Source organism: Lepisosteus platostomus, chromosome 7 (assembly GCF_059453375.1).
Source record: "Lepisosteus platostomus isolate fLepPlt1 chromosome 7, fLepPlt1.hap1, whole genome shotgun sequence".
Lineage (NCBI taxonomy): Eukaryota > Metazoa > Chordata > Actinopteri > Semionotiformes > Lepisosteidae > Lepisosteus > Lepisosteus platostomus.
In genome coordinates, this window is record NC_142617.1 from 742,409 (window position 1) to 767,830 (window position 25,422).

At 42.0% G+C, this 25,422-nt stretch overlaps 2 protein-coding genes across 5 annotated transcripts; one reads left to right on the top strand and one right to left on the bottom strand.

Annotated features, from left to right (window-relative positions):
- The first annotated feature begins 2,581 nt into the window (after positions 1-2,581).
- On the top strand, positions 2,582-14,104 carry LOC148657722 (interferon-induced GTP-binding protein Mx3-like). 2 transcript variants are annotated; one of them, XM_088638369.1, is made up of 13 exons: positions 2,582-2,993; positions 5,753-5,949; positions 6,174-6,308; positions 7,083-7,237; positions 7,437-7,575; positions 7,854-8,052; positions 8,571-8,649; positions 9,983-10,102; positions 10,495-10,639; positions 11,074-11,232; positions 11,809-11,885; positions 12,132-12,359; positions 12,632-14,104. In XM_088638369.1, the coding sequence occupies exons 2-13, from the start codon at positions 5,760-5,762 to the stop codon at positions 12,854-12,856; spliced, it is 1,851 nt and encodes a 616-aa protein (XP_088494495.1). In that variant the 5' UTR covers positions 2,582-2,993; positions 5,753-5,759; the 3' UTR covers positions 12,857-14,104. The 2 variants fall into 2 exon arrangements, with proteins under 2 accessions (XP_088494495.1, XP_088494496.1); XM_088638370.1 differs by lacking the exon at positions 2,582-2,993 and adding an exon at positions 3,009-5,487.
- Positions 14,105-15,886: 1,782 nt separating this feature from the next.
- On the bottom strand, positions 15,887-25,013 carry LOC148657723 (protein FAM3B-like). Of its 3 annotated transcripts, XM_088638372.1 has the most exons (10): positions 24,318-25,013; positions 24,023-24,185; positions 23,371-23,501; positions 21,758-21,904; positions 19,084-19,207; positions 18,521-18,579; positions 17,997-18,047; positions 17,660-17,747; positions 17,059-17,191; positions 15,887-16,586 (listed from the first exon to the last, which is right to left on the bottom strand). In XM_088638372.1, the coding sequence occupies exons 3-10, from the start codon at positions 23,405-23,407 to the stop codon at positions 16,494-16,496; spliced, it is 732 nt and encodes a 243-aa protein (XP_088494498.1). In that variant the 5' UTR covers positions 23,408-23,501; positions 24,023-24,185; positions 24,318-25,013; the 3' UTR covers positions 15,887-16,493. The 3 variants fall into 3 exon arrangements, with proteins under 3 accessions (XP_088494498.1, XP_088494500.1, XP_088494501.1); XM_088638374.1 differs by lacking the exon at positions 24,023-24,185; XM_088638375.1 differs by lacking the exons at positions 23,371-23,501; positions 24,023-24,185 and having other exon boundaries at positions 24,318-25,007.
- Between the last annotated feature and the right edge of the window lie 409 nt (positions 25,014-25,422).

Genomic DNA, 25,422 nt, shown 5'->3' on the forward strand with positions numbered 1-25,422 from the left:
TTTGTGTGAAGTAACCCTTCCTGTTCTCGGTTTTACATGCACCTGCACTTCATTTCCACCTGTGTCCTGTGTTCGTGTTTCACTGTTGAATCTGCAGGGCCTTTGGGGATTCTGAATCAGGTCTTCCATGTTGAAAAGATTGAGCTCTTCTAGTCTGTAAGAGTAGGCAAATACATTAAACCTGAGGATGTATTTCATTCAAATTTAAATTTTACTAATTCATCTAAAGATCCTGACTTTGTTTGCCCTTTTTACTGATTGCTCATATTGTCTAGAAGCTGAAACAGATTTGTCAAATTGGACACCTTAGTCTTTTACGTTAGTAGCTTCTGGCAAGCTCACTCTTTCATGTGTTTGTAAACTCCTAATTTACTTTCTCTTTCATATTCAATTTCATGGCCATGATTGGTCCATAATCACACATAAATTGTGGGTATTTATTTAAAGACATACGTTACTTGATTGATTAGATACTTATTGTTTAAGTTAGTGGGACTTGTTGCCTATAAGAACCTCTGTATGACATTGGCCTTCGTCAGGGATAATTAATAGTAATTTGGCTTGATTAGGGGGTAGAATAAAACAAGAAAACTCACAAGACAGCCTAAGTACTGTTGTCTCATACAAATGACAAAGTCCAGGTGTCTGTTTAGTAGAAGTCTCTATTTCATATACATATAGGAGAAGGGCTTGCAAACACCAAACTCCCCAAACAATACAAGAGTTAGTCTTTTATACCTTATCCTGAACAAATGATAAGACAACAACATATCCATATATGGTTATTAATCACATCTACATTAACTAATTTTTCTTTTGTACTCGCTTCAGCTTCAGAAAAAAACCCTCGACAGCAACAGGGAGAGAATAAGGCACTTTTTAGAAAAGAGGAGTCCTTCCCTCTGTTTAGAAGCAGCTGCCTAGCTTTTCCTCTCCGCCTCTCTGTCGGAGTTCCCCCACCTGGGAGTACCCAACACATTTATACAGTGCCTTGCGAAAGTATTCGGCCCCCTTGAACTTTTCAACCTTTTGCCACATTTCAGGCTTCAAACATAAAGATATAATTTTTTTATTTTATGTGAAGAATCACCAACAAGTGGGACACAATTGTGAAGTGGAACGAAATCTATTGGATTTTTGAAACTTTTTTAACTAATAAAAAAATGAAAAGTGGGGCGTGCAAAATTATTCGGCCCCCTTGCGTTAATACTTTGTAGAGCCACCTTTTGCTGCGATTACAGCTGCAAGTCGCTTGGGGTATGTCTCTATCAGTTTTGCACATCGAGAGACTGAAATTCTTGCCCATTCTTCCTTGCAAAACAGCTCGAGCTCAGTGAGGTTGGATGGAGAGCGTTTGTGAACAGCAGTTTTCAGCTCTTTCAGCTCAGCTCTGGACTTTGACTTGGCCATTCAAACACCTGGATACGTTTATTTGTGAACCATTCCTTTGTAGATTTTGCTGTATGTTTGGGATCATTGTCTTGTTGGAAGATAAATCTCCGTCCCAGTTTCAGGTCTTTTGCAGACTCCAACAGGTTTTCATCCAGAATGGTCCTGTATTTGGCTGCATCCATCTTCCCCTCAATTTTAACCATCTTCCCTGTCCCTGCTGAAGAAAAGCAGGCCCAAACCATGATGCTGCCACCACCATGTTTGACAGTGGGGATGGTGTGTTGAGGGTGATGAGCTGTGTTGCTTTTACGCCAAACATATCGTTTTGCATTGTGGCCAAAAAGTTCGATTTTGGTTTCATCTGACCAGAGCACCTTCTTCCACATGTTTGGGGTGTCTCCCAGGTGGCTTGTGGCAAACTTTAGACGAGACTTTTTATGGATATCTTTGAGAAATGGCTTTCTTCTTGCCACTCTTCCATAAAGGCCAGATTTGTGCAGTGTAAGACTGATTGTTGTCCTATGGACAGACTCTCCCACCTCAGCTGTAGTTCTCTGCAGTTCATCCAGAGTGATCATGGGCCTCTTGGCTGCATCTCTGATCAGTCTTCTCCTTGTCTGAGCTGAAAGTTTAGAGGGACGGCCAGGTCTTGGTAGATTTGCAGTGGTCTGATACTCCTTCCATTTCAAGATGATCGCTTGCACAGTGCTCCTTGGGATGTTTGAAGCTTGGGAAATCTTTTTGTATCCAAATCCGGCTTTAAACTTCTCCACAACAGTATTACGGACCTGCCTGGTGTGTTCCTTGGTCTTCATGATGCTCTCTGCGCTTTCAACAGAACCTTGAGACTATCACAGAGCAGGTGCATTTATACAGAGACTTGATTACACACAGGTGGATTCTATTTATCACCATCAGTCATTTAGGACAACATTGGATCATTCAGAGATCCTCGCTGAACTTCTGGAGTGAGTTTGCTGCACTGAAAGTAAAGGGGCCGAATAATTTTGCACGCCCCACTTTTCATTTTTTTATTAGTTAAAAAAGTTTCAAAAATCCAATAGATTTCGTTCCACTTCACAATTGTGTCCCACTTGTTGGTGATTCTTCACATAAAATAAAAAATTTATATCTTTATGTTTGAAGCCTGAAATGTGGCAAAAGGTTGAAAAGTTCAAGGGGGCCGAATACTTTCGCAAGGCACTGTATATTTGAGTGCAAAGCCAACTGCAAGCCACTAGACTGCATAGTTTGCAAAAATACTAAAGTAATGTCATTATCTCACTTCAGTACTGACAGAAAACAGACCACAGATTTGAAATCCTGAACAAAGAATTATTAGTCTTATTCCTGCTACACTACAGGGAATGACTGGAGGGGATTGAGAAATGTGCTAGTTTGAATAATGGGTGGTAACGTATTGAATTTCAAAAGTATAAATACAGACAAATTAGACGTCAGTATCTACTCTTGTGAACAAGATAATTCTGGCAGGCTTAGCTGTTTAAATCAAGTTTATTCTTCAGACAAATTCTTATTTTGTCATTGAATGTTTTGATCAGATTGGAAGAAATACCAAAATTTAACAGAACATTAAATAGGTAAGATTATTTTTACTTATCTCAGTTATTTAATTTTACAATATACTGTAGATCCTCCAAAATGTAAAAATCTTAAATCTGTTGTTAAAATGTTTTCCACATGGTTCTGTTCTGGTGGTGTAAAGCTAATATAAAATAAGATGTTGTTTTAATAATTTTAATTTAATTTTCAATATCCTTTGATTATGAGAAAAATCTTTGCTGTTGAATAAACACATTTTAAGTTCTGTTAGCAATAGGGGTTTGTCAGTTCTGTGACAATTAAACCAACGTGACAGATTTTGACAAAGTGACAGCAGACTGCAGAAAAGACAGGTCGGTACAATTATCTGCATGGGTCAAACTTTAATTTTATTTAGCTCCTCATCAAACCTCTTTTGCTCAGAGTGGATACAGCATTTGTACCTGTCAAGCGACTTCAGATCATACTAGACCAAAAACAGTGAAATGCCTAAAATACCTCAGAGTGGAAAATTGTAAAGAGAAAAACAAAAGTTAGACCAAGACTTTGCCCATTCATGTGGTCTCATCCTTTTGCACATCATTATAACTAATGAACCTGATTGCCTGATTCATAATGGAAATTATGAACATTTTCCAGGAAGATTAAGATGTAGAGAAGACTGTTGCTTAATGGTTTATGGCAAGTGGCTTTAACAAATGCGCCACAAAGCACATAATGATAACTTTACTGTGCTGAATAGCAATAAACATGACAAGTTACAGTATTTAGCCCTGCTGAGCACTCCATCGATTGCTGATAGGGGCTGCATTAACGCTGAATGTGAACGCTGAGCAGGACATGCAAATATGAACCCCTAGATTTCCAGGAAGGGCCAGAAGAAAATGAACTTCGGGCTGAAATGCACTACAGATCCCTCTGAAGGCTTAGGGGTCTGAAACTCATTTCCTGGAAGGCCTGATGCCATTAAAGAATTGGGACAGGAAAAGTCAAAACTGTTACTTTCAAAGAATTAGTTTAACCTTTATTCACCACGTACATTTCATGTACAAGGAATTTATGTACAAGGAAAATATAATGTTATATAATATAATGTTATGTATATATATTTGATCAGAATAAAACAAAACACACTTTGGTTTCAACCAAGTTATTTACAGTATTTGTTTGTATTGGGAGTCATTCCCTTTCGTTTTCTGAGTGGAAAGTCAGTATTTGGTTCCATATTCGTTTGTGGTAATAACTGCAGTCTGTGAGTCATTAATCAGACCTGTGAGTCATTAATCAGACCCAACTCTTTGTTTAATCATTTGAGATGCTCTGCCAGGCTTTTGCAGCCCTTGTCAAGTGACTGTTCTTGCCTGCTGGGCTGTTCTGACTTCAGTGTTTTCTTCAGCTTGAAAAACGCTGTTTAGTTGGATTTCCATCTGAAGATTGACTTGGTCAGTCTTAAGATTTCACTTTTTTACTCCTGATGAACTCCATGGTTGTGTTGGCCATATGTTTTGGGTCATTGTCATGCTGGATGGACAAGCACCATCCAAGAGGTATGGACGTATTTTCCCCTATGGAAGCAGACAAAATATATGGACATTCTTAATTTATTCTGCTGCGGCCCTCATTAGTTACATCGTCAATAAAATAAAAGCGAGGCAGTTATAGAGGTGACCATGTTTAACCCAGGCCAGGGTTCGGGAGGTGGTGCTCATTGTAGCATCTTCAGTTCCTTTCTCTCTCCACAGTTTAACCTTATCGTGGTCTCATTTGTCCAGAAATAACTCTCCTGTTTCATCTTTGTCTAACTTGGCTGTTCTTGGTGCTGATAAGAGGTTTGTATCATGCAGTAGGGCCTTAATGATTCACCTGACCAACAAGAGAAACCTGTAAGTATTGTCCCAATACTCTTTTTAAGATAATGAGGTTAAACTCGATCAAGGGACATTTTGGCTGTTTGAGTTGTGGTAGGGTTAGCAAATCGTTGGACTTCTGAAGGAGATGGAAGAGTAGGGTAAATAAGGTGGGGTACAGTGGTAGGGGATGAAATCAGTGTAAATTAGAAGCCTCATTAATACCGGTTTGGAACTGACACCATCAACACTTTCTGTCCTGTCCTCTACTGTATTGCAAGCTACAATACTTAGACAGTTTCATATTTATAATAATTGAAATTGTTTTCACTACTGGCTGCATGTTGCCCAACTAAATGTGTGTACTACAAAAGATCCTTTTTACATATCTTTACATATCATACATCTCCTTCCCTCTTTACATGTCTCTTTACATATCATATTTCCTAGTTATACTCTCTTGCAGTCAAAACCTTTGGTTTCTGTGCCCAATAGAGAACATTCCTGGGCGGTATCTTGTAGGAAGCTCCACCCCAGTCACTCTTTGCTCATAGTATTGTTTCACCTGCTGCCAGGAAGTGCTTCATGTACAAACCTGGAGGCCCAGCCCAGAACAGTGTGTTCTTCCAAAACTGTTTGGAAATCTGCTTTGGAAATCAGATGAATCACAAAGCTGCAGTCAGAAGTAAAATATTTTTTTTTTCTTTTCAATTAAGGAGAAGCCAAAGGACATGGGAATTGTCCTATTGGGAAATAATACAGGTTGCGATTACAATGACGCATCGGGATAGAGAAACCACTGATGCTCTAATACAAGTGCCTAATGAAAAGACTGAAGATAATGTCAAACTGTAGACCTCATGCTATACAGAATGGTGCTGGCTTGGTTCTTCACCGTTCAGTGATCGGAAGATCTGTAGAATCACATAGAGCCTGTTTCTCAACCCCAGAGTCACGATGTCTTGCATGCTGTATGGCCACTACAAGGACCAGGTGCGGCCCTTCATCGACGTAGTGGATCGTCTGCGGGCACTCGGAGTGGATCAGGAAGTGCCGCTGCCAACAGTAGCTGTTATTGGAGACCAGAGCTCTGGAAAAAGCTCTGTGCTGGAGGCGCTGTCTGGAGTACAGCTGCCAAGAGGCACTGGTATGGCTTCCGAAACTTCCTTTATATCGATTTGTCAAAATACCTGTTTTTTTCTTTTTGTCTCCTTAATACTGCACTTCTGTCCTACTGATAACAGAGTCAATACTAGATGCAGTTGTTCACCAACGGGGATAACAATGGGTTGTTATCATGTCTGAATTAGTGCAGAGAATGAATATGTTACATTCACTTTCCTTCATCGTTTTTTGTTCTTTGAATCAAAGGAGTAATGACACGATGCCCCCTGGAACTGATCCTAAAAAACAGTAAAGATGAGACCTGGAAAGGAACAATATCTTATCGAGATAATGACACTGAACTGGAGTCTGCAGACCAGGTTGCTGATGAGATTATATATGGTATTCTTTATATTAATATTTCCTTAAATGTGTACATTTGTGAGTGACTCATCCATTTCTTAACAATCAGGAATGTAGCAGGTAGTGGGAGAGAACTCTGTCAGAAATAGTCTGTCTGCCTATTAAACCACAAACTGTCTCCTACAAATCCTGAAGTGAGGTCTTGTGGGTGTACACCTAAAACAGTAGTTTTTATTATTTTTTAAATTTACCCAAAAATACAAAAAATTAAAAGTGAAATAAATTCAAATTAATATAATATAACATTACTTTATTAATCCTTTACAATTTCTTGCATTAGGAATTATCTTTTCACATACACCAGCTTGCTCTCCATGAGACACACAGATAGGGAGAGAGCCTGGGGTCAGAGCACAGGGCCTGCCATTGTACAGTGCTCCTGGAGCAGTTGGGGTTAAGGGTCTTGCTCAGGAGACAACAGAGTTGGATTCCTCTGCCAGCCATGGGATTTGAACCAGCAACTTTCCAGCCATAGGCACAGATCCTTAGCCACAGAGCCACTGCTCTGCCCCTGAGGGCATATGGCTGCAGTTGAGATCTGGGACTTGTAGAGTAGTTTCTAACCATCTCTTGTAACCATATCCTGTAGAGGTGAACTGTGTGTAGGGGTGGAGGTGAAGGTGAATCTACAGTATAAGCACTACAATGGAAAAAAAGCTTAAAGTTTGCAATTGAGTCTCTTTTTAAGGTGGTGTAGCCAATTAACTTTAAGCTTTCTCTGCCACTGATAACACTGTGTACCATATTTCACAGCTCAGAATGAATTAGCTGGAAAAAATCAAGGAATCAGCAGTGAACGGATCACTCTTGTGATTGAATCCCACAATGTTCCAGACTTGACCCTCATAGACCTTCCAGGCATAACACGGGTATCTGTGGGAAGCCAGCCCAGGGATATTGGAAACCAGGTGAGGCGGAAACCTGGACTCAAGGAGAGAATTGTTGAGCGCCTCAGCTCTGGTGTGATAGTTTCAGTGAGGTGTGAGACAGATTCCGAGTGTCCCAGATCTTGGCGGCATCGTGATTGATCTGAGGAAAACTGCATATTAAATCATGCAACTTTACTGATTCATTCAGTTTTATTCCAACTGTTCTGTGTCTTTCCAGATAAAAGAGTTAATCAACACATACATCAACAAGAAGGAAACGATAATCCTGGTAGTTATTCCCTGTGCTGTAGACATCGCTACCACAGAGGCCTTGAAGATGGCCAGGGAGGTGGACCCAGAAGGAGAGAGGACACTGGGTAAGGAGTCCATTGGTTTTCTCTTCTGTTTTTCCACAGGTTCATGAGAGGGAATTTCACACACTTGTAATGAGGGGGAATTACTTTTTGTTTCACGCAGCTGTTGTGCAATTTTCAAAATACAAATCAGCCACATGGATAAAGATAAAAATACACTTAATATCTAAATGTTTGTATTTGCTGAAATTATGGCATTTCCTAATACATTGCCAATACTGTTTATTAGCAGTGGCTGTTGCAGAATTTGGGATTCTAGTTTTCTTTTCTGTTTATAATAGGAGTTCTCACGAAGCCAGACCTCACTGACAAAGGGATGGAGGACAGGATCTGCAACATCCTGAAGAACAGAGTCATCTACATGGAAAAGGGCTACATGATCGTCCGATGCAGAAACCAAGAGGAAATTCACAGAAGCATGCTACATGCTGAAGCAATTAAGGCCGAGCAAGACTTTTTTAAAAACAGTCCCTTTTTCCGGTAGTTTTATCACTTGTTTTTGGATCTATTACATAAAAGAGGTGTTTGATAGATAGATACTTTATTGATCCCGTGAGGGAAATTGCAGTGCAACAGCAGCTTTACACAGACAACACAGCCACAGTGTAACGAATGATACAATAATAATAATAGTACAATACATACAATACAATCAGTACAGTGAGGGGTGCACTAAAAGAGTTACTCACAGTCCGGAAACACAAAGAACAAACTGATAGAAAACTGATTTGCATCTGATAGCCTAGTATGGGGCTGAACGTTTTTGTCCCAAACCTTCCTCGGTTATACTTTTAGATGCTCTGTACACTGAAAGACCCAAAGTATTTAGTTTCCCTTTCATTTAAAGGAACATACGAATATCTAAAAATAAAGTTTAATTGGCCCGTGTAGTCTATTTGATAGTTTGTTTTAACAGTGTTGCTGTTTTCTTTCTGAAACTTTCAGATTTCAGCTTAATTGTTTTCCCCATTATGAAAGTGTTGATCTTTTTCCTAAAGGGATCTACTATCTGATAAGCAGGCTGGTATAAATCACCTGGCTGCCAAACTTTCTGCTGAGCTGCTGTCCCAGATCAAGGTAAAGTACTGCTCTTTTAAATCAACAAACACAGGTGTGATCTGTTCATTCAGAAGAATCTGGACTTAGAATGCCTGGATGACGGAGAAATCAGAACCTAATTGATAAAATAAGTACCACTGGTTCTTATACACAACAATCTAATTTCCCAGAATGTACAGAATTCATGAATGTAATAGTATAAACTGGGCTCATCTGAATTAAAAGGCAGAAATTCTCCACAGAATTCTGATTAATTTTATTTATTCATGTACTGTCCCACATGGTTGAGAATGATTGTCTTTCATGACCTTGAAGGTAACTAATAACAAAAACAGGGAGTCTCTGGAATGTGGAGCAGGTGTTGTGTGGAGAGATGTCAGGCCCAGCAGGTCCTGCACTGCACAATCCAACCAAATTGGTTCTCTTCAAATCTTTCTTACTGTTTCCTTGTTCTGGCATCTGTGGCTCTAAAACTGCAAGAATCCTATCCCAAATATTCTACCTTCATCTGGTTTGGCAAGGGCCATAATCTCCCAGGAGTTGTTCTTCAGGATACATGTCTAGTTGATTGTTATTCTAACATCTACAAAATGTGTTTTTGTGTTGGCAAAGCCAGAAGCAAAGGCATTTTCTAGGAGCCTGAAATATGACACCCTGAAGACATGACCTGCCCTACAATGCTGATAGCAGATGATTACTGCTTCAATGCTTGTGGTGCCTGTTTGAAGAGAATACTGAAGGTGGTGTCTGTCCTCTCATTAGATATGTACAATCTTTTGCAAACAGCATGATGACATATGACTCCTTTTAAATGCTTGAAGAGTCTCTTGTAACAATTATCTCTGTGCCAGATGATGACTTGAATCTTCCAGACATCACTATCTTGATCCTGTCACTATTAGATGACTTACAAAGGATTTGAAGAATGTGCTGGAGATGAACATTGCTTAGTTTGAAGAAACTGTTGCACAACATCTTGACAGAACACAACCTGGACCCAATGACCACCGAGACCAAGACGACAGGAGGTCTCCTCCACTGCAGCCCTGTCCACCAGAACAGAACAGCTGTTAAGAGGTTCCATCCAGCTGGACGGCTGGTTCATCGTCCGCCTGCTCCGCCCTTGAGGCTGCGGTGGCCACTGGCCAGCGTGCTGAGTATGGAGGATGCAGGAATCCTAACAGGTCTTCGATGTCACCAATGTGCTCCAGGACTGAAGGAGTCCTTCCTTGCATCACCTCATACATTCTGACTCCACATTACTCCCTATCCGGCGTGCGGTTATGATGAGAGGGTGGACTTCCTCAGCATGTAACATGTACTAATGCATTCATTTCTTCTTTAATAATAGAAATGCCTTCCCATCATTGAATCTGAGATCCAGAAAAAACAACAGGAAGTGGCAAATGAGTTGGAATCAATTGGAAGAGCCCCATATGATGACAGAGAAAACGCCAAGTTCCTCAGTGAAGTGAGTTGTCAAGTCTAACCTGAAGTAGCAAAATATAGCTTTTAGAACTTCATCTTAACAGAACTGCCTGTCTAGGTGGTCGTTTTGGAGATATTGAGAGTGCTGAGGTTAACATTTGGCTCAAATCTGAAGAGCAGTGATTGCTGTGAATTTGAAGGACTATTAGTTAAGTCATCATCTTCCTTCAGACATTTCAATCAAAAGAAATATTGACTAGACTTAGTGAACAGTGGCTTATAATTTATTTCAGGTTAAGTATAGTTCCAACTAGAATGAAATTCCAACAGAGATAGCAAGAATTTTCAGGTACAATGTCACATAATTTATCCATAGATTGAATAAATAACATTAATTTGATGTAACAAGTAAACTTGTGTCTTTCCCTGCACCAGAAAGTCAGAGGGTTCGTCAATGATGTTATGGCACTGGTGAATGGTGATTTCTCCAAAGAATTTGTGAAGGAAACAGAGCTGTTCTGCTTCATTCGTGAGAAATTTTCAAAGTGGCATTCCAATCTCGAAGAAAGAGAAGCAGACAGTAAGTGTTTTGTTTATATTTCCAATGTTTATATTACAATGTTTGTATTTACAATATATTCACTTTTGTTCTTGTAAAAAGCCTATTATGGAAAAAGAAAATATTCTGTGTAAGCAGCTTGATTAGTTAAGAGACAATGACTGGGGCAGACATGCAAGTCTTTAAAACTGAGTACATGTGAGGCTGCTGTAATGACTTTGTCACAATAATGCTAGTAGAATTATTATTAGAGGCTGATTTTATTACAAAAAATTATCTCCAAAGAACTGTGTGATCAACAAACAAAACCTCTCTGCTGAGTTTAGAAAGAAGAGGGTCACCTGCTGAATAGCCAATGCTGGAGATTGAGGGAACAGCGAATCGAACGTTTAACTGTCTTAGTGAACTAATTTCTTGTTAATCTGAAACATTTCACTCCTGTAATTCCTGGCCAGTTGAAGAAAGCCTGTGCTCGAAGGCTCAAGAGTATATTGAAAGCTGTCGAGGGCGACAACTGCCGGGATTCCTCAACTATTCGGTGTTTGAAGCTTTAGCAAAAAAGTTCATCAAGGATCTGGAAGTACCGGCTTATAGACTATTGACCATGATTTCAGGTACTGTATGTTCTTGTTTTTTGAATATTTGAAGTGCACTGAACCCTTTTGGTTTATATGCAAATAAAAGTGTATGTAATAAATATATGTGAAATAATATGAGAAGATATTGAGAGAAACTTACAATACATAATATGCATTCTACATATTAAATATTATTTTTATATATATTAAATTTTCCATAATAATAATATTCCTTTCTCAATTATAGATACATCTGATTAAATTTAATTAAGACAACATACACATAAAATCACAAAAACCATTACTACATCTATTACTTTCTACAGGAAATCTCTTTGGTTTATCTCCTGTTTGGAACATTGAAATAGCAGCTCAAATGACTCCATTCACACAATAGCAGAGAATCCATGAATGTGTCGTTCTACTTATAAATGTATTGTTTATGATATGTCTAACAAAAAGAAGAAAAACACTTTTATCTAAGAAGTATTGTATATTTTTAAAGCTTGTCTTGGAGATGTATTCATAACAGAATTTAACCAAGTGAAACTGGTGTAATTTGTCAATTTTTGAGTTTCTGAGATGTTTTAACTTCATTACGGCAATTTCTAGATGAAGTCCAAGATGTTCTCAAAACAATGGCACACATGCACTTTCAGGGATTGCCCAATCTTCTGAAGTACACAAAGGTAACTCCCTGCTGTCTCTGTGCTTACAGTGGTTTAATATGAATTGGTAATTATATTTAGTCAAAACCCAACAATGTAAAGTAACATACACAGATTAAAAAATGTAGACATTAAGGGTATCTCTTCATGTATTATTTCACTCCAGTTCTTTATTTTATTAATTTTAGTGATAAGTTGCTGCAGCTGTGGCGTTTTCTCGGTCCGTATTGTTATCCGTGTTACTCACACCAAACGGTTTGTTTCCAGGACAGGATTGCTGAAATCCGTGAGATGGAAGACAAGAGGTCTGGGGAAATGCTGAAGACACTCTTTAAGATGGAAGCGATGATCTACACCCAGGACGGCACCTATGCTCTGAAGCTCGACAGGGCACAGTCCTCAGAGGAGTTCGCAGCCCGGAAAGACAAGAGGACGGCATTCGACCTGAAAGCTGAGGTTTCTGCTCTGAAGATCCATTTGAAAACGTACTGCAAGGTGTGTGAAAGTGCCGGGCAAAGTCTTCACTCATGTGTCACTGACATTGTAGGTCTAGTCTTGGAACACAAAACGGCTGATACTGATACCACTTTAAAGATGTTCTATATTTGCTGTATAATAGCAATAGGGTGTTCACTGTCGCACTAATGCTGAACACAGGCAAGTGACGCAGCCGCGTGCTGCTCTGAACACATGTCGGGACCCCCACTGCACTCGGGGCTGCATGTGCGCGGTCTCTGAACAGATCTCCTTCCCCGCCCCGCACGCAGATTGCCTCCAGCCGCCTGGCGGACCTCGTGCCCATGGTGACGAGGTTCTACCTGCTGCATGAGTCCGGCGCCGAGCTGCAGAGGGGGATGCTCAGCCTCCTGCAGGAGAGGGACATTGTGGACGAGATGGTAGAGGAGGAGGAGGGCATCACCGTGAAGAGAAAAGCATTACAGGATCGCCAGGAGCGTCTGAGACACGCATATGCTTCTCTGGGAGACATTTAGCTACCAGACAGACAGATTCATCTGCTTCAGGCTGTTCAACTGTTCAGACAGAATAATGAGTGATCACTGCCCCTGGTGAAGGTGTATGTGCATACAGTATGCAGTTTAAAGACTGTTTGGATTTCTCTTCTTGACCCCTAACTCTACTGTTCCCACTAGTCCTAATTTGGTGAGTGTTAGCCCTTTTCCGAAATGTAGCCCTAACCTTACAGCCCTACTGTTATGCCCAGGTTATGCCTTTACAACCCGATACTGTCTAGAACCCTAACCCATACTCCTACCCCATAGACCATGTGCTAGTAGCCCTGACCCCCTCCTGTTGTAGATGTGTAGAGTGAGGAGCCAGGTTTCCAGCCCTAATTTTGCATGTCACTTGTTCAAGTAAACTGTTGAATTTATTTGTAAATGATGTCAGAATTGAATTGACTTAACAAATGGCTTGTTTAATTGGTCAAAAGAGCTTTAGAAATGGGTGATTTTAATGGTGACTTACAATACCTGTGGGATTGGGGTTCTGCAGGTCCCTGCTGCAGTGTTTTGTGTTAGATATTGGAAAAGCACAGGTGCTCCCTGCTTGAAGTAATGCATTAACGGAGTGTCCCAGGAAACCCAAGACAGCGGAGATCTTTATGCTTTTGACATCATGCAAATACTATGGTAGGGCACATTAACCCAAAAAGAACACAAAGATCCAGTCTAAAGTACAATTTTATTCTGGCATCTACAACTACAAGTCCAGGACAAAGTAGTTTTTTCTCCCCTTGAGAGAGCTAGAGCTGTGGACATTCCTAACCTTTATATAACCAGGCTGAGATCTTCTAAGGGTGTGATCCACAGTGGCTACCTCAGAGACTGTTATTCATGTGTACAGAATCCCTCACTCTCATTTTTTTTTTAATTTTCATACTGTCCTTGATCCCTGACTGTTCCGTCTCCGGGTTTTTCCAGAACCTGCACCCCCTGCAGCTTGTCTTTACATCTTACTCTACTGCTTGTTGGTGATGGCACCAGCTTAGCATTCCTCTTGCAAGCGCAGGGTTCAGAGTGGGTCTATTGTGAGGTTTAAAATAAAAAAAAAAAAATGTTTTTTAAAGCAGATAGATGCTTCTGAAATGACCACCTTTACTAAATACCGATACCCCAGTGTGTACTGCTGCTAACCAGGAGTGCTGTTCTGTTCATTCCCTCCATTTGTCTGAATGATGCACTTGGATTGTAACACTTCTGATTAAAGCATGATGAAACCAACATACGGAATAGCAAGAGCTTGTTTGTACAAGTACTGTATAACCACATCCTTTCCAAGCAAGCCTCCAGCCCACTCTTCCTCTTTCTCTCCGGTCCTCTCATCTTCCTCCAATGAGTTCGAGCAGCTGGCCTTATCCTTGCTCTTGTTCCCTAGTTTTCGTAACATGAATTCTGCATCAGTTTTATGGGGCTTCTCTCATTTTTCAAGGGGGGTTCCAGCAGCCCCCCCTCCATCTGGACGGGTTGATGGTCTCCTCAGTCAGGTGAGTTACCCCATTAAATGCCCTGTGTGAATCACACTTCTTCTTCACCCTCATCGGGGTTTGACTCCTGAAATGAGCACGTGGGAAGTTGTCACAGTATAACACGATGTTCTCACACCTGATGAAGGCTCCACAGCCGAAATGTTGCGTTTCCTTTCTTCTCTTTTCAGCATGGAATAAACCTCTAGTTGTTCCTTTGCAGTCTACGCAGCTACCTACTTGAACTAATATAGCAAATAATACACATAATTCTTAGATTAAAACATACTTTTAAAATCATTAGACATGTTTTAAGCCCAAATCTATTTGCTAGTTTTCTAAAATGATATTACCATCATAAATATTTTTTAAAAAGCCACCGAGGTCTGGTTTGACACATAAATGTATTCTTCTCACCCCAATTTTCCTGGGTATCAGTCATGCTGTTGATGTACAGTATGAAGGTGTTACTGGCTCTTAACCCTCAGGAGGAGAGCCTCTCTGGGAAGAGAGTGGTAGTCTGCTGAGAACAGTCATGTCAGGACTGGAAACAGCAGTTTCCAGAACACTTATTCCAGACACAGACCTCCACAGTACACAGCTATTCAGAGATCTTGTCAAACTTCAGTGGAGTTCTTAAACATAATACATAATGACAAATACTGGTGATCTCACAACAGAACATAGTGTAAAACTCAAAACAACTTTGGCCATACCTATTCTTACAAATTCTATAATAATATGTAAATTAACATATTTAATATTACATTTGTTAATCACTAACTATATTATAATAATACATTATATATCATATCGTAAGGATCATTTACTCAAATTAACATGCAAACTATTGCCAGATTTTAAATGTCTGAACTAAAACGTCGTTGACGAACGAAATGCTTTGCCAGATGTGGCAGACTATCACTCGAGCGGACAGCAGCATCACCTAGTGGCCAACTGGAGAATTCTCACTTTGTGCTCATGCCGGCAGGGCCTCGGACTGAGAGAAGAGGGTCACAGTGCCAAGAGCCTCCTGTGAAGCACAACCACCATCCGCCAACCCAGCTCAGTCTCCTCGCACCGGACGCCCTGTACTAACTGGGCGGTTTCACATGTTCTTCATGGTAGTTATACAGGAGAGATCATTTTTTAGTACATCCTTCATTTTGCAGGGCATATGGTGCACCATTTTTACTTTGTTTTTGCATTGTTGTTATAGAAGGGATGTTTCTTTTCTGCTTTTCGGAGATGCTGTTGTTCTGATTTTTTATCAGGCTTCTGACCACCGCTGCAGTTTCGGAAAGGTACTTCCTGCTCCTCGCCCATGCCTTCACTGCCCCAGACGCCGAGTCGGGCGTCACGCCGGAAACCGGAGGCTTCAGGTCAGACTCGTGGGCTGGGTGGCTGTACCTGAGCGCTCATGTGGTTCCAGGAGAGAAACGAACAGGGCCGAGGAGGAAAACAGGCTCCGCTGCGAACAGAACTGTCGTTATTCTCTTCTTTCTCCCGCTGTGTGTGACGGAAGTGTTCTACTCACAAGCAGTGCCAAACTGTCATCTTTTTATTAAAAGATAATTACAAATCAGACTTTGACTTCAAAGTCCAGCTATTATTCAGCGATTGCCACAGGTTTGCGTGCTTGAAAAAAGCCTTCCAATGAGATTACAGCTGCTGTGTTTCCACCTTTGCTGCCTCAAGGTTGAAATGGTTACAGCTGACAGTGTTAAATTGTTTTTATGGCTTTATTAATATGCAGATAAGGGAAAGACAAGTGAAGTCCTGATGCAAGGCTGTTTATGGCTTTATCCTCAGTGGAGAGAGTGGGAGTAGCTGCAGGCTCAAACTCCGATCTGCTGGCTGTGACACAGTGGTCCTCCAGTTGTTTAAAGAGGCCCTGGTTAGACTAAATGCTAGAGAACACCCCTGAGGACTAACGAGTAGGGCTAATTAATTAAAACTGTGAAACAGCACAGAGAATCAGACATGTTAAGGAAAACAGAACTCATTCCTAGGCTGTTGTTGTAGTTCACTGCCATGCAGTCAATGACAAAAATGTCTTAGAAGGAATTAAATGTCTGAGAAGGGTTTGTCCAGCTGTCAGAACAGAAAGAACTCTCAAACGGACTCTTGTGAAATTCTGAAACTGGTCAGAGACGTCTCTGCTGAGCAACACACCCCTGGAGCTGTACTTCTGCAGGCCAGCCTGTGTACCTGTTCTTCGATTTGTCCGAGTGGTTCATCTGGAAGGAAATTAAAACGATTAAAACAGCGAAGCACTTATGGAACAGCAAAGGCCCATGAGTGTTTTCCATAGCTGTAACCATCCTTCACTGAGACCATCCTAGATTATTTCTATGGACATTGCTGAAATCTTGAACCTGTAATACAACCTGATAAAACAATCTGATGATTTGAGAAGAATAACGTAACTTTGGGCCTCACAAAGTTGTGCTATTTACCATCGGGGCAAACTGCACATCCAATCCCAAATGGCCATCAGAGGCACACTTTCACTGGAGGGCAGTTTTATGGTCTCACACCAGTAGTGTAGGAAACTGCAGCAGATTTTTTCTGCACGAGATCAAGGAGGTTTGAGGTCGACAAGACAAGTGTTTACACTCCTGTAGCCTCTTCCAGGGCTGGCTGTGCACAGGGAACAAAGCACAGTCATCGGAAAGTCTCTTATGGACACACGAGGGATGGCAACAGCACCTTCTCTTTCTTCATGTTGGCAGGCAAGGAGAATCCTTTAGCTCCTACAAAAACCCAGCTTGAGCGGAATCCAATGTTTCGGATTTCTGTGCTGCCGAGCTTCTCAATCTCCTTCTTCGCTTCTTCAGTCAACCTAGTTTAGCAGGAAAGAACAGTGTTATGGTCCCAGCTTCTCCTTCGGACAAGAGTGCATGTATCCTGTGTCCTGATGTAACAATGTAACTGCAAGTAAAGTATGAAGACCTGAAGGCTTGTGTTTCTTCACTGTTCTTCTGAACTTCTTCACCTTTTGAAGCTTCCATCTGAATGCTGCAGTTTCAATGCTGAATGCTGCAGATGTTTCTTGGATTGGTCTACCTTCTATTAAAATCTGAAAGGATGTACCCATTACCTGCTATTCAGAGCCTTTATCATCTGACAAGTACCTCTTGAGAGGTACATTTTGGAGGCTTTATCTCCCTCAATATGTGAAATAACACACATCAAACAATTTTTTGGTAGTCCTTTTTGAAATCTGTAAGAGCTTCCCGATTTTTAAGCACTTCTTCACTACTGGGAAGTTTTCACATCACTGAGACCGGCAGAGGACCAGAGCTCTTACTTGGTGCTCCCTTCATCGAAAGTTGCCATCAGAATGAAGGAGCCTGTGGGAATCTCCTGGATGAACTTCACCATGGACCCAGAGTTCTCTGCCAAATTGAACATGAAAGCAAAGTTCAGTTAGACCATTAAAACTATCAAACACTCAACTCAAAACTTTTTAAAAGCCCAAATTCTGGGCTTAGCCAGAACACTGCCCATCTCTCATTAGTCAGTATCAACGACACTGAAATCCCACGTGATACGTAGCAGGCTTCCTTAAAAGTAAACTGCAGTTTGTCATCCTTCTAACAAGCGACCACACTCGACTTCGGGAAGCTCCAGAAAAAGCCACATACCTCCCACCCACATGTCAAAGTGACGGGAAGCAATCCTCTTCCCAGATGCCGCTGAAAGACAGACACGAAAACGACAGTCACCGTGTGTGCAGAAGGGTGTGGATTGCACTGCAGAAATAACATCTTAACAGGAACAAGCACTTTTCACAGTGAAAGAGTATATGATATATTCAGTTAACAGGATCAGAAAAAACAATGTTTTTACAATAGTCCCCAGCTTGAAATAAACATTATATTCTAAGTTTGCAGTTCACTTTGTTTTACCCAGAGAAGCGTTCTTACTTTTAAAGGATTTCAGAACTTGTAGGTCAAGGTGATTTATTAGAAGTGCCACTAGATGTGTCTTCTATTCTTCTCTCGTTACAAAAAAGTGACAATTTTATTTAAAAAAGATACATGTATTGGATATTCATATACAACTATATGGTTAACTTTGGTTAAGGCGGGATCATCACAGACCCGATGAATTACGTGACCAAGTGCGGATCTGGGGATCCCAAAGTCAAATCCATATGGACTCCTACCATCAATGGCCGCAATGTTCATCCCTCTTCCTGTGCCGTCCTTCCCTTTCCCAGTTATACTGAAAACAGACACATCGGCTCAGCATCAACACTTCCTGTTTTCACTCTTGGATAAACTGGCCCAGTATAACTGGTGTTCCGACAGCTCGCCAGCTGTGGTCATCAGGCCTACACAAGTGCGGCTAGAAGCACTCTTTAAAGGCAATGCTAGACTTAATTTAATCATCACAGTTATCGGTCTGGATACAAGATCAAAATAAATGACTGAGCTGTTTGACTAGAGTATTGTTTGCTACAGTATGCACACATACTATAAACACATGACCAACAGCTCTGCTACAGTACCATCACCTTTCAAACACCTGATTTTTCTTTATTGTGGCACTTGAACGGAAATCTAAATCCACATAAAACCATATACTGTACCACATCTCTACTACAGGTTATAGCTAAAGGATTAACTAGACCTTCCCAGGAACGGAACTGCTCTCAGGTTTGTGCAACAGCTGGAGCTTTATGATCAGAGTAATACAACCCCCCCGCCCATGGACAAGTGTACTAACATCTCATCCTCAAAGCAGATTTTGGGGAACTTCTGGATCCCACCTCCACTGGCCACCTGGAAAGCAAAGCTTCCAGGTGGACAAGAAGACCAAAGGCTGCACTTCTGTCTTCTGGGAGCTGGAGCTGCCAAGGGGGAAACAGAAAATTAAACTTGCTTCAACAACAGCAGAAAGCATGTCCCCCTGGGCCGACTGCCCCCCCAGGTGTGGAGACTAAGGGGCACCTTGCAGAGCAGAAACTGCATCTTTTCAGCCCAGGGAAAGTCTCCTTCAGTTGAAAAAGAAATTGAATAATTGAATCCAAGTTGAAGGTGTCATATTATCCCTTCTGTATGGTGCCAACAAAACTGGGAAAATGCCCAAGTGTACAGGCAGGAGACGTCTACGCCAGGATATAAAACCAGCAGGAAAGGCCTCAGCAGTGCTGTGTGGGGATGCTGACAGCTCACAGACCCACTCCCGCTGTTGTCAGCAAGTCCCGGAGACCGAGGCTCCTCGAGGACAGACTGAACGAGTTTCCAGACAAGCCTGGTTCACCCTGGACTTCTTTTCTCATTGTCGAGTTGTCTGAGTTTGAAGTATCTCACTGGTATTTAACAATTAAAACTATTAACACTTTATTAATACACAGTGCATTTATGTATTTACACATCCAGAAAGCATATAATAGGTTTTGGGGCTGAAAAACATAATTGGAGATTTAATAGACTTTCAGCACTAATGGACACCCCTTCCTCCGTTAGACTGTTAATCCAATGGATTACTGCACCTCATGCAAAACCCACTTTTCGCAGTTTTTGTTCCATGCATTGCACACTTCACTCTGAACAAGGGTCTGAGTCTCCTTGTTCTCTGGCCAGGAGGCTCCCTCTTAACCAGTGAGATAAAGCTGAAGTACACCAACAAGTGCCAGGAGGATCAGAAACAAAATACAAGAGACAGAAGCGACTGCATTAACAGGCTATCATGATGTTACTGTAATCACGGAAATAAGGCTAAAAAGGTAGTGTTCGAGGTAGATCCATCTTAAGTGCATACACTCTGTTCTCAAGAGACAGGCAAGACAGAAGAAGGGGAGATGTGACACTATAGATCAAGAAGAGTCTTCAGGTTCAAGAACTAAAAACAGAGGAATCAAGATGGATTCATCCCACAAGTAAATAAAGTTAAAAAGCAGTATCCCAGATGGCTGAACAAATCCATTAGGAAAAATAAGTGCTGTTCCCATGGGTCAGGTAAACCATAACATTATAAGACGGTACCATTCATTTTTAACAAATCGTACACAGTACGTCAGGGTCAACAAAACTCTTTCAGAGTCACGATCTTTGAGCACAGGTGCCCCTCAGGGCTGTGTGAGCTCTCCAGTTCTGTTCACACTTTATACAAATGATTGTACAAGCAGTAGTCAAAGCAGTGTGGTTTGGTAATCTATCAGTTCATTTAAAATCGCAAATCACCCGCCTCATCCAGACAGCTTTGAAGGTCATGGGAGTGAAACAGCACCCCTCCCTGCAGACAATCTTTGAAAAAGCCATAATCAAACAGGCAGGAAAAATTATATCAGATCCTTCCCACATCCTCAATTCTGAATATCAACTTCTTCCTTCTGGCAAATGTTTAAGGGTTCCAAAATGTATGTCAAACAAATACAAACATTCCTTTGTTCCATTATCCATTAAAGCTTTCAACGCAAATGTCAAGGATAAACACAATTTTGACTCTTACCACCCACTTGAGTGCAATATGTTTTGTGATGTGTTATACTGTACATGTGCAATAGAGTGATGTGCAATGTTTTTCTTATTTTGTTTTGCAATAGAATAATGTGCAATGTTTTTCTTTTCTTCTTTTTTTTTGCATTCTATTTAAATATACAGGAGTGCTGTGTGTCCAAAAAAAATTCCCTCAGGGGACAATAAAAATCTTAAAGAAATTTAGTACAAGGCCTTGAAAGCACAGTAAAAAAAAAGTTTGGAAGGGGCAAGAAAATAATATTTCAATGGAGTCTAAAATAGATGTCAAAAGGTTGTTGAATATAACAACAAAAGAATGCTACCTGGGAAAATAACCGGAAACTTCTACACAATAAAAGGAAAATGGCTGAGTATTTTACTCTGGTGTTTATCGAGGAAGAAGTCAACAACAAAGTTCTGTATTAAATATCAGCGTTAAGAGTTTGGGATCCCAGAAACACACAAGATGAATATGTCCCCAGGGCCTGATGGTATCTGACCAGTTTTACTCAAGGAAACAAGATACGTTAAGCAAACTACTGACACAATTCTTCCACCAATCAGCCAAGACAGGGGTCGGGTCCAGACACTGAAGAATTGTAACAGTGTCCATCCGTTAGAAGAGTGTCAAAACCTAACGATGTGACTGTGAACAGTTCTTTTAGTTGTGGAGGTGGAAGAAGCCACCCAATCAAGTTGTTTCTAAGCGAATACCATCACTTCTTTTAATAATCAGCCAGAGGAGATCTTCACATCAATGAGTTACTAACTACGAAATGGGCTAGAAGGGTCAAACAGTCTCCTCTCATTTGTCAAAGTTCTCATGCTCTAGAAAAGGGAACAGGTCAACATTCCCTTGTGGAACACAAGGGGCCTTTTTGAAGGACAGACGTTTGCACAGCTATGACCCCGGAGAAACAGGACCGCTAGAGTCTTACCTGTGACCCTGGGAACATCGACTGCCATTCTGTGAATGCCACTCACAGCGAGAGAGATGGCCTGGGGGGGCATGACGACGGAGAGCACCTGTCCCAGGTACCAGGCCAACACACAGCAGACCGCCAGAGCCAGCCCCCGCAGGAGCGCTGTGAGGGACAAGCGCGAGAGACGTTACCAGCCAGCCTCGCCTCCCGGGGACCCCACCCGCACGCTGATGGGCCTCATGGACTTATCAGCAATCGGCCACGTTGTCCATGTCATATTCCAGCACCCCCTGGTGTCAAAGCAACATCCCGACTCAAATCTTAAAACAAAAAGATTTGAATAACCAAAAAGAAGATAAGCATGTATGGGCAGCTTGGTACTGCAGTGGTTAGACTCAGAGGAATGGAGGCATGAGTACATCACCACACGTGCCAGGTGGTGGAGAACAGAGGGAGAGATGTACCCCACTTCCCCTGAAGCTGGACTGCTGTTACGGCACTTAAGCCAGTTGAATTATAGGACCCAATGTGGTGACTAATAGATCTCAATGAAAGCAAGGGGAGGTGGAAGGAAAATCTTATAAAATTCAGATAAATACTTATCCAAATCGCGGTTCAAGAGTCATGGTCAAAGACAGGCTCACCGGTCAGGAAGCCAAAGGTTCAGAAGCCAAGTACTTAGGGTGGAAATCTCGAGACAAGAGACGAGGAGCTCCACTTGGTGAGAACCAATACTGAGTGTTGAGGTGAAGGAGGTGAGGGCTCATCCCCAGGAGCTGGGTTCTCGGGATGAGGGGCTTTTGCAGCGACGCAGCCCCACTTGCACAAGAAAGATGGGAGGAGCAGTGGGCCGAACACAGAGCCTAAAGGACCAGGACAGCGGCACATCCTGCACCAACCAGCTTCTGCGAACCCCCAGACAAACACAGCAACGCTTCAGAGCTCAACCAGGATGAGAAAGACACAGCCGAGGAGACACAAAGAAAGACCTGTTAAACTGTAAATACAGGTGCAAACACTCCAGCGTGCCTGGGGAGCCTGTTTTCATTCCCCGGAGGCCAGAAGCAACACTGACCATGCAAATGAGAACGGATGTACAGACACAGACTTCATGAAAAACCTGCTTCAGCTGTAAATGATCTGGAGGTTAAATAAAATTAATCTACAAACACATAAATACAAACAGTAGGAGATGTGACACAGAAACTAAATTAAGAACCACAAAGATACTGCTCCAGCTGTCACGGAGAATTACAGGTTGTAAGCAGGATCGCTGACAATGTGAAAAGGATTGAAAAATCCTGTCCTCGAGCACCTGTTGCACTTCACGTCTGAACCGGTCCTTCGGGTTCGCTGGACAATAAACATTCAGGATGTGAAAAACTGGCATCCCCTCTCACGGCACCCGGTTCGAGTCTAGAGACATGGAGCTCAAGCCCCGAGCCCCGCCGCTGAGGCTCACAGGCTCACTGGACACTCTCTTCACTAGCTGCACCCACAGTTTCATCACTGGCAGATTTTGCAGGAATGGGGAAAGTGGCAGAAAGGGTATTAAATATGCATATTAAGAAGAATAAAAAGCTGTCAGTATGAGCTGCTACAAAGTGGTCAGTAGCTAAAATACTTACACACATTCTTCAGGAATACAGACATTTCAGTCTCCATAAAACATTGACAATTCAAACTTTGTTGGTGAGCAGCTGTGAGGAACAGGGCGGAGGCACATTTCCAGGTATTGTGTGCAGATTTCCAATGCACACTGAAAAGGTGTAACCGACCAGTTAACGAATAAGGAAAAAAATCAAGGAAAATGTGTTTACAACGAAAATACAACCACCAAAAAATTATAGCATGAAAGACATGTAAATAAAAAATCTTTATCAGGCAATGTTTGCAACACAATAAAAATCCAACAGATTAAGGAGATCGACCATAATGTCATTAAATACGTGAATTACAGGTCTGTGGATTGAATTAATGTCATGGGTGGTAACCTCTGCTTGTGTTTTACAGAGATTCCGTAGCAATGTAATTTGTATATTATGGTGACTTAAATGCTCATAATACCGTATTAGTAAAATTGTGCAAGCAGTTTCGAACATAACCGTACAAATCCTTATGCACTTGCGTTAACAATGTGAATGAACTGCCAATAAACTAAACTGATACCAGCAGCAGCACGTTTGTAGTCTGGCGGCTGAAGAACTGTTGAGAAAAGCCCTTAGTACAGGAAACATTTCGGCAAGAGGATATGGTGGGTTGTTTGAGTTTCGGCCTGACCTGCGAGACGCTGCTCTGCGGATTTACAATTCAATATTTTAAAACGGTTTTCAAATACTGGGATCAGGCCAATATCTCCGGACCCCGATTTCTGTCACAAATTCCTGCCCCAGCACAGCCGCCCGTTATGAAGTGGTTCTGCTGCCCGGACTTTGATGAAGTGCTGGAAAAACGACATTTCTTAAACATAATCACAGGCGTCCGTTATTTGCAAGTCTAATAAGTAATAGTACAGCTACAACGACCTTTATTCTGACAGGAATAATGTCCAAATTATTTATTTTTCAGTACTTACTTCCTGGAAGTCTGGCACGACAGACGGGCATACTGTACTTCCCAGCCAGCGGAGTCTCACCCGTGTTTCACCGCGCAGAGAAAGCAGTCAGAACTATTTCTGTCAGGCGCATGAAATTCGGATTAATTTCTTTTTTTATTATTGTGACAGTTAGATGCTCCAAGAAAACGCCTACTACATATCAAAGTTTGCACCGGGACCGGCACAGTAGCCTGTTCCAGCTCTGGGAGCTCAAGGCCAGCTTCATGTGTGAGTCATTGACACTCCCACTGCACACAGCCAGGTGCTGGCTGATGCGCGACACTTTTATATATTTATTTGCAGTCAGGTATGTCTTTACGACAGTGAGAAGTCCGTGCTGATCTCGATGTTTCCATTTTGTCATTAGTAACAGGGTGGTAAAGGAGCTCAGGAGACGCGTGTGAAAGGATGCACCGGGTCTTTGCGCATGGTTATTTTTGCGTTTCGTTTGACCGTGTTTTACACTAATGTAACGCAACGGGGGTTCAGGCGGGCGCCCTTGCCGCATTAGGTCGGCCCCTCACCATCGGGGGCTCAAACCCGCGACTCCCGCGTCACTCAACAGGGACCCAGCCCGGTGAGCCAAAGAGAGATCTCTCTACAGCCCAGTAGCTGTAGTCCTGCTATCACAGGGAAGGGCGGCGACGTCACCGCTCTGGTAAGCCGGCTCTTACACACCATGATGGTCGTATGCGTTACACTAATATCATCCAAGTCCAAAGAACGCCAGACATGTCACCTGGTGCCCAATGGATACCTGCGTCAGTCCGGTCAGCCCGTGACGTTGTTGATCTCAGAAAAAAACGTCTGATGAGCTTGAGCAGGAAAAGCCTCTGTCATCTGGGGCAGCTGACAGGGATTGTGCAGGGCCTTTCTGAAGCTGGCTTGACGGTCCTGCACCTTCCTTCCGTATGTGTGATTCAGCATCTCCACTTGAAAAGCCACACGTCCGGAGAACATGCTGCCACATGGATCTCAAAGTCCACTATGAAGGGTGTCACGGACAGCTGTTCACAGCGACCTCCATCTGAGGTGACAACGCCCGATGAGCGTTTGTCTGTGTTCACTCCATCCTCAGCTGCGT

What these genes read in the sequence shown, in the direction of transcription:
- LOC148657722 (XM_088638369.1), top strand. Translation starts at nt 5,760, where the DNA reads ATGTCTTGCATGCTGTATGGCCACTACAAGGACCAGGTGCGGCCCTTC. An exon ending in ACAGCTGCCAAGAGGCACTG is followed by an intron (nt 5,950 to 6,173) that starts GTATGGCTTCCG and finishes TTTGAATCAAAG; the next exon opens with GAGTAATGACACGATGCCCC. An exon ending in AGCTGCTGTCCCAGATCAAG is followed by an intron (nt 8,650 to 9,982) that starts GTAAAGTACTGC and finishes CTTTAATAATAG; the next exon opens with AAATGCCTTCCCATCATTGA.
- LOC148657723 (XM_088638374.1), bottom strand. Translation starts at nt 23,407, where the DNA reads ATGGAGACTGAAATGTCTGTATTCCTGAAGAATGTGT. An exon ending in CTTTGACATGTGGGTGGGAG is followed by an intron (nt 17,748 to 17,996) that starts GTATGTGGCTTT and finishes TCAATTTGGCAG; the next exon opens with AGAACTCTGGGTCCATGGTG. An exon ending in TTCGATGAAGGGAGCACCAA is followed by an intron (nt 17,192 to 17,659) that starts GTAAGAGCTCTG and finishes CTGCTAAACTAG; the next exon opens with GTTGACTGAAGAAGCGAAGA.